The 12,571-nt window shown below is 38.8% G+C and overlaps 1 protein-coding gene across 5 annotated transcripts in view; it reads right to left on the minus strand.

The window, feature by feature from the left end:
- Positions 1–3,692: 3,692 nt before the first annotated feature.
- The window catches only part of Cyp4c3 (Cytochrome P450 4c3), a 35,684-nt gene continuing 26,805 nt past the window's right edge, over positions 3,693–12,571 (minus strand). For all 5 annotated transcript variants that reach the window (XM_069336369.1, XM_045759183.2, XM_069336370.1 and 2 more), the window contains 4 exons: positions 9,949–10,127; positions 7,296–7,464; positions 6,869–7,048; positions 3,693–6,272 (listed from right to left, as the gene is read on the minus strand). In XM_069336369.1, the coding sequence (XP_069192470.1) occupies positions 6,112–6,272; positions 6,869–7,048; positions 7,296–7,464; positions 9,949–10,127 (689 nt within the window). In that variant the 3' untranslated portion in view covers positions 3,693–6,111. The remainder of the gene's footprint in view (positions 6,273–6,868; positions 7,049–7,295; positions 7,465–9,948; positions 10,128–12,571) is intronic.

Here is a 12,571-nt window from a genome sequence, read left to right on the forward strand (position 1 = left end):
GTAATTTGAAATGAAATCGACTCACAAAAGTGACGTACTGTCCCGTTCTGTTTGAGTCGTCCGGCTTACTTGGTAAGCCGGACGACTCAATTGGAAACTTTCAATTAATGTTTTTCATACCGATTTGAAACTATGAGAATTTCCTGCCCACCTAACCTATCAGAGGACCTTTAACTTACTGTTGTTGAAAAAAAATCCCAAATTTATTTTCATTTTTTTTCCCAGCTTACTAATATAGCCAAAATGGCTTGACTAGTAATTTAAATCCTATTGAAGTCAGATCCCTGTTACACGAGCAGTGTGTCCAGTGAGTGTGATCCAGGTAAGCCCCTGACACTGCTGATGCAGCCCGTCCTCCAAACAAAGATCCAAAGCCCATTCCATCCACCCTATTTATGAATGAAAACCAAACCCTCTGTTTATGAATGAAAAACAGTTTACATACGATTCACAACTGATGACGTCCGAACACTTCCGAAACAAGTGCTTCGCTGACGACTTTTGTTCGAACTGCAACACTGTAAACAGCCCGTCCTCCAAATAAAGACCCAAAAGCGATTCCATCCAGCCGCCATACCCCCTGTTTATAAATGAAAAACTGTTTACACACGACTCACAACTGATTTCGTTCGAACACTTCCGGAACAAGTGCTTCACTGACGAATTTTGTTCGAACCACAACGCTATAAATGCTTCACCCACGTACTACAAATACAATTAATCGCCAACAGAACCTAAACACCTAACCTAACCTATACCTATATATGCACAATATGCTAATATATTATAATATTAATTTATATTTGAGAAAATTTCCGTTTTGAACGAATAACATGTAAAAATTTATTAATGCGTCTGTGGGGTCGACCGCTGGATGTAATGGACTTGAGTCGTGGACGGGATGCACACACGTACTATAAATACAAATAATCGGCAACAGAACCTAAACATCTAACATAATGTAACCAGTGCCTAAATATGCACAATATGCTAATATATAATAATATTCATTTTTATTTGAGAAAAGTTTTGTTTTGAATAAACATAATGTTAAAATTGATGAAATGTGTCTTTGGGGTCGACCGCTGGATAGAATGGACTAGGTGTGAGGACGGGTTAACTGGTGCTAACCCGCTTCAACTACCTGTAGAACTCTTTGTTTTACTGTGGAGTAAAGTATAGGTTGAGCAAGTCTTTAATTCATAAGGACGGGAGTTCTTTTATAGTCCCTTGAATTGCGTAATATAATCAGACTCTTGGTAATGTCAGATACAGTACTTATTTCTGCAGTGAAGTTAATATGTTCTACTACTTTCGTCTAGGAAGTTTCAAGTCAGAGTTAGTAATGAGGAATAAGGCTTTTTAAGTGTAAATACCACATGAGAGTTTCGGAGCTTAAATAGAGAGGCAAAATGTCTGAAAAATAGAACGTGATATCTCTATTTGTATGTGTGATGATGGACTTGAGGTTGTTTGCTGTGTTGAGCCGCAAGCACAGGTAACTGAATTAATAATATGCGTGAGAACAGTAATCTCGTGATGAAAGCTATTGTCATTTTTCTTTTAGGAAGCAGACTGTTTTGACTATGTGTTGTAAGTAAGAATTGAATTAAAAGTCTCTCTCTGTGTACAAGCCCACGAATCTTCTCTCTCTTTAACACTCAATGTTTACATTATTTATTTGAAGGTATATTCAGTTAGATGATTTGTTTTCAAATAAAATGTAGTAAGCCTAATCTATTTATTGAGCTTGTTGGGTGACATTAATTTATATAATCAATATCATCTATGTGATGTACGTGGGTTGGGGATAGATAAGGCTAAGGTTGTCATCAGCAAATAGGCTTAAAGTTAAAAGCATTTGGCTACACGTTATATAGAAAATAGGAAGGGTCCTAGTATGCTGCCTTGGAGTACTTCTGTGGTTATTGATGACTACACATTGGTAGCTGTTGTTCATACAATTAAATATATCTCAGAGAGGCCTTGAATTCTGTATGTTGAAATTTAAGAGGTATTTGGGGCATCGAAGGCTTTTCTTAGTTCAAAGAAGAAGGCAAATAAGAATTATTTGTTTAGTTTTGAGTAGATTAAGCAGATTGATACTGTTCTGAGATCTGATGCACAATTAGCCGGTACTTAGCATGTTGAATATTAAATAAATGTTAGGAAGGTTTTGAGTACAGCTGTTTACATATTTTCTTTTTAAATAGTGTTGATAACACAATACTGGTAGATATATCGAATCGTAATTTGTGTCATCTGTATCACCTCCTTTATGCATAAGAGTTACCCTAATTTTTTTTTATAATTACATCAGGGAAAGGCTTGTGATTCGAGAGATTTCTTTAAGAGCAAAGCAATAGCTTGATGCAAGATCTTGAGCAGTTATTTTCACATCATAGCTGGTATTTCATTACTGCTACACAATTAAAAGACAAATGTTCTGGGAGGGACTGTTCAGACTCCCGTAGTTTTTACCACATACCATTTTGGGTTAAATTTCTCATTTTCAAAATCCTGGTGAGGGGCCTGTGGTGGTGGACCAAACGTATCACTGAAAGTGGCATAGTGCAAAGTACCAGATTGGAGCCCAGAGTATGACATTATAACATCCCTACAGAAGTGAGAGGGATAAGCAGTGCTATCGTTACAATCATCAGGGAACACTTGAAGAACAGAGGGCTGATCATGCTGGACGGTCCAGTAGTAGCCACGGGCCGTTGCAGGGTACTGGGAGGAAAGAGGGACAAGGATAAATCATTATGGTGATCAGGGGGTGGAATACGTGAGAGCTCAACTCGGTAGAAGTCATGGAGCCAGCTGGGAGTTGGGTAAGGGTAAGAGCGATTTGTGGACCCGAGCCAGGATTGATAAGGCATTTACGCAACCACTTAATGTGCACCTTTCAACAATCATGGCGAGTTTGTTTACGTTTATTAAACAGTTTACGAGCTCTCAAACTTCACAACCCAAGATGCCAGATGCAAGATGTCCCCATCCCCATGCTACCATGGGGATGGGGACGAAATGCACCAGATTAGACTAGTTGCAGTTCAATGTCCAATCATATCAGCATGTCCAGTTCAACTTTAACCTTCCTGCCTTTATGAAATGGCTGTCAAGTGAGAGTGAACATCTAGAACTGCATTTGCATTAATGTGCTGATGTCCTTGGCTGCTAGTGCAGCAGTCCAAGACTTCAAGTTATTAGGTAATTCAGCAACAATATCACCCACATTGTTTCTTAAGTTCCAAAATAATGGTTCAAGTGATTATGAGGTAACTAGATACTTCCTACAGAAAGCACATGATGAGATGTATTATAATGACAATGCGAACTTACGAGCTGTGACCAGCAATAACCTGATTGATCAGATGTACACTAGGGAGCTCACTCTCAGGCTGGGGAGTAAGAGCAGTAAAATTCTCAACAAATATGCATGAGTATTTCTGGTACAAGAAGGTTTGCACAAATAGCTACAGAGCAAAATAATCAATAAACCAATCTTTAAATGACTGATTGTAGTTGCCAGCGGCACCTAATTTATTTACCAGCCTAGACTAATCCTGTGAGCGGTGACAATACTCATCCTGTGACCGGTGATACAATACTCATCCTGTGAGCGGTAACACAAAAGTATTACAGAGGGCACAAAAGTCTGTTGCCAGACCATAATGAATGTTTTTAAAAATGCTTTTACATTTTATCTGCACATCTTACACAGTACTTAATTATATAATATGGTAATAAGTAACAGAACATTTCTTGCACTGGAGGAAAATAGTTTTGGCAATTCTGAACATAATTTTCAATACTGTATTGGATATTAGTGGGTAATACAGTGTTGGTTATGTATGCCTATACACTATATATTTCTATCACATATATATTAATTCATCCAATGAAAGCAAAATATGGATACAGTTCAAGAATTTCAAGCATTATATAATTAGCAATTAAATTATTTGCCATTTGATGCATGTAAGTGTAGATATATTTTTAAATGACGATATTTTCACACAGTATAAAATGCAATGACGATACACTGACTCTAGTGTGACAGTGCATTGTGCATACGTTACAATTCATGTGATCTTGACCTCGTAAGATGAACTCTCAGGCACTTACAGCAGTCATATCCGAGCCCAGACAACATCAGGTCAGTCTGATTTTGTTCCTTAGTGCCAGACAAGTGTTTTGTTTACCATTTGTGGTAGACAATGTGGCTTGCTAGTTCGTTTGCACTCTTCTGCTTTCTTCAAATTCATCCAAGAGTTCTCATTTAATTTAATTAAGGACAGTCTAGAATTCTATTTGATATCCCAAGATTGTGTATATTGGCTTTACTGCAAGTTTGGTAGTCATCAACTTTATCATGTTCTTGCATCCCAACATATGAAGAGATCCTAAATTACTAGTTTGACCCTTTTGGATGCATATACATTTATGTCTGTCTTCAGAGTTAATCATGTTAAAATTTGACTGCAAGCTATTTAGAACCAGTAATGAGGAAAGAGAGTTCGAGACAAGTGAAGCGTCTGCAATGTTTTTCATAAATTTAGAGTGCTACAAGTAGACCCAACAGTTCATCTTGTCAGGTTGATGCCCAATTATCAAGTCTAGATAACTGTGCTTACTGTTATATTAATTGTGTTACCCATAATTGTGTTACATGATGGGCTGCCATACCAGCCTGTCCTCCTAAGGTTTCCCAACGTCAAGAAAACGGTCAATTTAAAGTAGTCTTGTCGTAACCTTACAGCTCCCAGTAGCTGAAATGAAACAAATGCCAGTGTATTGAATGTGGGCGCTGTGATGTTGCTTTCAGTTCGTAGAGTGTATGTGATCAAGGGCACTGAATTTAGCAGCGAGCTGAGTATAAGCGTTGTGTATGACGAGTTTCTTGGTGGGATATTTAGGCATCGTCTTATCAAAAGGTATCTGCCAGAGTGGTTGGAAGTGCTGCATTTTTTTAGTTGTACATCTCGAACAACCCAAACGCTGTATTTCATTATAGGTGGATGCTCTTCGATTTCATCCTGAATCACTAGTTGCACTGTGTATGTGTTCTACTACACACAAGCTTTATTTCCGTCATAAAATTAATTTTAAAAAATCTTATCTTAAATGCTGGGTATACTTGTTTCTTTACAGATATTGAGAACTTCAGTAGTAACTGAACAGCCTGTTCTTGATAATATGGCAAATTCCTATCTCCAGCACAAACATCTTCTAAAACACACACTTGTGCAAATCCCAACACAATTACAGTATATTAAAATTATGATAAACAAATAATCCAACCCACACATGAAATAAATGAGACGACAATTCGGTCTGCAGTGGACCCTCATCAGTTCGCGAAAAACCTGAGTGAGAACCAATATAAGGTGAGAGGTGAGAGGGAAGGTGAGGGGGGAGAGGTAAGAGGGAAGGTGAGGGGAGAGGTGAGAGGGAAGGTGAGGGGGGAGAGGTAAGAGGGAAGGTGAGGGGAGAGGTGAGAGGGAAGGTGAGGGGGGAGAGGTAAGAGGGAAGGTGAGGGGAGAGGTGAGGGGCAAAGTGAGGTAGTAAAGCATGAACACCAAGATTGGGTTATCTGTATTAGCTGCATTACTGTGACTTATTTTCTGTGTATGTCAGTTACTATATTATACAACTGGCACCAATATAGATATAAAACTACTAAGCAAGAGAGACACTGCATTACCTGACTGTACGGGAAATGTACTAGGTATTTTATTAAATTATTTACATTTTCCATAGAAGAGCAAACATTATGCACAGTATGGAAGCACTAAATTACATACAGTATCAAACTGAATGCAGTAGGATTTTTTAAATATTAATACACTTTATAAAATGTATAATTAAAATCATACAGCATTCTACATTAGATATAAAACATTTAAAAAAATTCTTACTCATTACAGGTATTTCGATATAACTTCAAAGAGCATTCTTTTTTAATTTTGCACATCTAGACAATACCTTTAAAATATTGTATTTTGGTTGTATTTTTGCTGTTCCAAGCATGTCTTCGTTACTCTTACCACATCATTCATTTCCTTCTGCGCTGCTCATTCTAGTTGCATGTGACACAAATAAGACTTATGCCCTGGGGAAAAGCTTAACTGTGTTGCCATTTTCTGGTCTAAGAATGAGTTCTCCAAGAATGAGGAGGTCCTCTCGCCTCGTGACACTCTCAACACGCAACTTGCGAAGAATGCTGCTCAACAGGATCTTCTCCTCCATAAGTGCAAACTTCTGGCCTGCAAGAACATGTATAAAAATGTTCATAATTTGTAGAAAAGAAACTAATATTAAATAAGGGAAGGAAGGTAATTATAAATTATGGAAACAGGTTATTTTCTTTGATTCAAAAGCAAGTTTCATAATTATAGTAAATTTGTAAATTACAATATATTCTAAACTACCAAATCTATACACAACTTGCAAATTAAAAAGTTATGCACATAACTTTTCTTAATACTTTGGTCCTTCAGAAATAATTATTAAAATTCAGGCACCAAGCATGGATTTTGGCCCCACTGAAAATACCTGAAATTCTAGATATGATATGCAGGGTTGTACATAAAATTATATGATAATTTGGCTATCAGTTATATTTCAACTTTTACTTTTATGTGAAATGATAAATTTACCAGTACACTCCAAGGTAATGAACCAATCTTTACATACTGCAAGACGAAACACATTAGTTGTGATCAGTTTATGGATATACACACATACAAAAAATCTTCAGCATTAGTGGAAGCATTTGACAATGCTGTGTGGAGACTCCATTCAACTTTACTTTCTACACAAGGGTGCTAATATGGTTGGGAAAAGCTGACGATCTACTCACCAATACAGTTCCTGGGTCCAGCACTGAAAGGAATATAGGCATAGGGGTGACGCTTGGCAACATTCTCGGGTAGAAAACGATCTGGGTCAAATACTTCTGGTTTGGGGAACTGCTCCTGGTCGCGGTGAAGGCGGTAAGTCACAATCATGACTGTGGTGCCGGCTGGGATGCGGTAACCGTCTGTAAGCCCACAGTAATTAATACCTGGTGTTCCAAGGCAAACCTACCTTTTATTTTAAATGTAAAATAGAAAATAAATGTCACTTTATTTCAATAATTAAAACAAAGCCTGCATTTTATTTGTAACACTTAAAATCTGTAAAATAATATTTATGATTTTTTTCACATTTTTTGCATCTCACTTGAGAAATAAATACACTATAAATGTACAGTATTTCAGTTTCCAACATCAATATTTAAGTTGTACCAATGACAGCCTCCTCCTTCAGCTCCCTGGCTAGGAGAGGCACGGAAGGGAAGAGTCTCAGAGCCTCTTTGATGCAGTTTTCTGTAAATTTCATCTCACGGAGGTCAGCCATGGTCACTGGACGGTCTGAATCACCGAAAATTGAATCCAGCTCTTCATGTACCCGTGCCTGCAGAAGGTAACTCATCAGCTTAAACAAATTATATTTTCTATCATCACACATCAAAAAGTGTGAAAAAAATAATCATTCTGAGATAAAGTAGTCCGTTATGCATATATATATTGTAACTGTAATCATCTACTTTGTATCTTAATGATCAAAAGAGAGCTTAGCAGAAATATTTTCAGCACCGATAACATGAGTACTATGGTGTCCCTGCGGCACCATTATAAGTTTCTCGAGTCACAAGAGATATTAGATCAACCACCTTCCTCCCACTATGTTGTAACAAAATTAAAAATACAGAGACCGACTACAAAAATGGTCAAAGCACCGAAGACCAAACCTTGTGAAATTAAAAGCGAGGTTACCATGAAATTCTATATTATGCGTAACAGATGGAAACCAAATTAACTTTTCACCTGAAGAGGCACCAAAACTAAAGGGGCTGAAAGAGAATGGAGAGCGGAACTCCACAGAAGTTGACCAAATAGTGATCACAGTTTAGGGTCACTTTGGGAGAGAAGGCCACTGATGTTGTCCGGGACAGTGTTAGCTAGAGACAAAGCCTCTACCGAGGGCCAACACAACTAAGAGCAGCATGAGCTCCAAAAGATGAGTATGCAACTGAATCTGAGCACCGAAAAAACCTGAAGAGGGAAAAGAAACGATAATCCACTACAGGTAAAATAGGGCTCATAAAACACAGCCAGGATAGTTGTGAAATTATACCCCACTGGGGAGAGCCAGAAAGTGCTTTCCGCCACCCACAGCCCAGTAGGACCATCAAGCAGATAAGACCAGGCAGCTCAAGAGGTGTATGAGGTCTCAAGGGAAAGGGGAGACCACCCTAATACCGGCTAAAGCTCGGAGGTGCAGCAACAGCAGACAACCGAGGGGGGGGGGGATAAGAGAAAAGTAGGACTTGGCAACACAGACTGGCCAGACCCCAATAGGGAATTATCTCTTGACAAGGATAATACAACTTAGTACTGTAGATGCCTGTAGTACTTAGGATGTCTTAGTCTCTTGTCTCTGATGATATTCAGGCACGACAATGGTTCTTGGAAGCAATAAAGATTATACAACTTCACACTAAAATGTCTTCAACACATCTTATGGAAAACTGCAAAAAGTGTTCGGGCTTCACCAAGCCTAATTTTCTATAGTGTGTGTGTGGCAGTTTTTTATAATTATTGCTATTTTCTACAACAGACGTGGTCACACATTTACAATTTTAACCAGCATATAGTACGTTTTTTTCTGTCCTCCATGGAACGGGTTAAAGATCTGTTGAACATATAGTTCGGTGGTTTATTGAACAATCAACCATAGAAAGTGATTGTAGTGCATTTCTAAAATGCTAATCTAATCTACAAATATAAATACACAGATTTACGTCTGTCCCAGCATAAACAGTGTTCGAGGTGTCTTTTTACATAGTGAGTGGACGTGTCCTTGATAATTGTTTACTCCATTGTTGTAGGATGCAGTTTATATTTTTTCAATTAAACTAGACTAGAAACTTGTGTTCATTCAATTACAGGATGTTCTGCTCACTGTGTCTCCTTCAAGTTAATCCCTTCTGTGTTGTCATATTTCCTCAGAAATAAGATTTTTAATGAAATATCAGTTATGAATTATTCCTGGCTCCCTGGGGTATACCCCTTATTCCTGGGGTATGTGGTATACATACCACGTTTCACGGTATGTTAAGGATATTATTGGGATGAAGTGCAGAGGAGGCTAAAGTCATGGGTTGCACGAGGTCTTGAGGCAAGTGTCAGGGAGACGAAGTGCTGAGTTTTACATTTCTGAGGGAAAGAGGTTTAACGCACGGCAGCCTCATCAGAATAAGCACAAGCACCTTAAGTAAGTAAGTAATTATCAAAAGAAGGCACCAAACCGGAAGGCTATGTAGCACCATCAAATACAAGCACCTTAAAATGAACCTTCAGGGACATCATTGTCTATGTGGTGTATGTGTTCCTGCTTAACTCTCCATCGATTTGTAGGAGCGGCAGTCATACCTCTGAGCGGGGCAGAACAACTTCTTCAGAAAAAAAGCATTTCACAAGCTCAAAGCCTATTTGTTCTGTTTTTGAGAAATTGCAGATTTTTCATTAAAAATATCAAGGAATACTGTTAAATCTTCAAAAATGTGATATTGATGGTGTCTAATAGCTAACAAGAATCTGCGTTAATCTCACATTTTGAAATCACATGATCTGCATTAAATATTGGCGAAATATTTTTAATTAGTTGTGATAAGTTAATGATAGCTCATAAAAAATCATAAACTGCATTTATTTGTTTTGTAAGTAAAAGGCCTTCAAACTTGACAGATTAAATGTTGTTACAGAGATAGTTACGTTACGTCACATGTAATTAACACAACAACTGTCTAACATGATGAACCAAAACAGAGTGTTGTGCCGTAGCTACAAAACAATACAGTGACATACATCATAATGCACTCTTCAAAGCCCCTACCTGGATTTCCGGATAGCAACCAATCAAGTAGAGTGACCAGTTGATAGCAGCGGCCGTAGTGTCATGACCTTCAAACATGAACGTGTCAACTTCCTCCCGGATGTCCTCATCGGAGAGTGCAGTCTCCTTCTCGGAGTACTCCAGCAACAGGTCCAGGAAGGCTAAGCGCTTCTTCTTGCCTAGGAATGAAAAACACCAATCAAAAGCTTATGTGAATTTAAGATACCATATTATTAACCAACCGATGAATTAATTTTCACATCCCATTCAGGAACTATTGAAGTGAACGAGTTGGCCCATTGTTTGCAATTCACAAACTCCTTTCTATACGAACAACGGCTACAAGGAGAATGATGTCCATTTACATCATATAACTGCATCATATTATTTATTGAAGTTAAATATAACAAAGGGACTCTCATAAGTACGGAAATAAATTATCCTTAGAATATCTATTATTCTTATACAGTACTAAAAATTACATTTGATTTTATTAATGCTAAGCGTTGAATCAAACATTTTATGAAATTCTGTTAAGTTCAGTATGTTATATAACGAAGAGATGCAATTATTTGAAACTTCTAAAATATACTTAAGGAATAAAAATGAAAGACATCAATTTAATTCTCAAGTAAACTGTTGCAAAAGGAACAAGCTAACTCAATCAGATTTGCAACCTTAAAAAGACACCTGGTTAGAATATCTTTTGATAATAAATATTTAATCTTGTGGTGTGAAGTGATGGTGTCATCTATGGTGATGGCTGAGGTAGAGTGGGAAGAAATAGACAAACCCTTCAATAAGAATAGCATCGAACTCTTGGGATCATCCCACAGAAACAATGAAATCATGGAAGGAATAGTGGGCTCCACAGCCTCCACCAAATCATCAAAGAGCGCATGAAATGAAACCATGAAACTCTTTACTAGCCACCAGTTTTAACATATTCTTAGTTTGATATTATATTATATATATTATTAATAATAATTATTATAATAATAATTGTTGTTGTAATTACTAATTATTACTCTTCCTTCTGCTGGGTCATGAAGGAAGCCGGCCTCGGGTGATAGGGGACTCTGACAATCTATGTCTGGAACCCGTAGGTGCGCGGCTCGAACGTCCACCTCCTGGGGCTCGTGCAGACCAGGCTCTGCTTCGGGAGGCTAGGGTCGTTCTTTCCCTTGCTGGGGTCGTTCTTCTCCGGCCCCGACCACGGCGGTCTCCGGGTTTGGAGTCCCTGTGCCTTCTTTTACCAACTTCGAGGTTAACTCCGGAACTGGAGCCACCACTAGGGCAGTTCGTTGTTGCCTTCAACATCGTTCTGACAGTTCCTGCGACGGTGCTGGAATCAATCGTATTGGCGTTTGCCTTTCCATTGGAGATTTTCGGCGCCGTGGAGAGCTCGAGGGCTTCTCCATATCAACCTACCCTGGCTTTGCACCCTGGAGAGGCTAATCCAAACCGACAACTAGAGCGCAACTCCATAGTCTCCTATGACTGATGGATGCCTACTACTAATTTTAGAAAGAATCTCTGATCCCCAGGCTCTTCACACCTCATAGTCTTTGGTGGAGCAGTGGTAATTTGGACTCTGGAGGCGGTTCTACACCACCTACTACAGTCTCAGAGTAAAAGCTGTCATTGCAGCACTTGTTTGTTGTCAGTACAGTCCTTTCTGACTGAGGTCACTTGTATTAGTGCCATCCCCAGTAGGCATCATCTCACAATGCTCATCTTTATACTATGGGTCCATAAAACAGAAATGGGAAACTTGGAAACATGGTAGGAATGAAAGCAGAGAACTTGATGTGACGATGACCAGATTAAGTCTGGGACACACCAAACTGGCAGCACACACATTTAAATACAAAACAGACATTAACGAACTTTGCGTCCACTGTCATGTGGCAGAAACAATCGAACACTATCTCCTTCACTGTTTCCGACATCATAGTGCCATAGTAAACTTTAGACAAGTCCTTATCACACTCAAAATACATTTTACTATCGAGCGTATATTAGGAGGAGGTAGACCTCTCGTTATATGAAAAATATCAAATAGTCAAAGCACTGGCTTTGACTATTTGGCAGCCTGGCACTGGGCTTTTATTCCCAGTCGACCAACAAATTGGGCTACATTTGACCCGTGCCACATTTATACCTGGCGCCACCAACAGCCAAAGGCAGAACATAACTGCCTGGCCGCAGCACCAAGGATCAGCTGACGCCATAAACACAACATCCCGCCCCACAGTGCGGCAAGTCTCCCTCTGACACATGCCTCTGTTTAGTCGCCGCTCCTGTATCGACAGCACAAGACAAAACTTTTGAAGCCTTTTTAAACTCAATATTTGTACTCGTGCAGTCATCGGGAGGATAAACCCTTCATGCAAACTGCACCTCCCATCAAGAAGACCCGGGCTAGTAGGTAGATAGGTAGATTAGGGCTATAGCTCAGGAGACCTATCTCGGCAAAATGCAGTACTGACATACATCCTTTGTCATAATATGCCTCTTACTAGATCTACTCCGTGAGTATTACATCTATTAGTGCAAATGAAAACCATTTAGCAGTAAAGTATTGATCTTCAAAGCTTCTTCATATGTACAGTAACTACAA

Source organism: Procambarus clarkii, chromosome 35 (genome assembly GCF_040958095.1).
Source record: "Procambarus clarkii isolate CNS0578487 chromosome 35, FALCON_Pclarkii_2.0, whole genome shotgun sequence".
Lineage (NCBI taxonomy): Eukaryota > Metazoa > Arthropoda > Malacostraca > Decapoda > Cambaridae > Procambarus > Procambarus clarkii.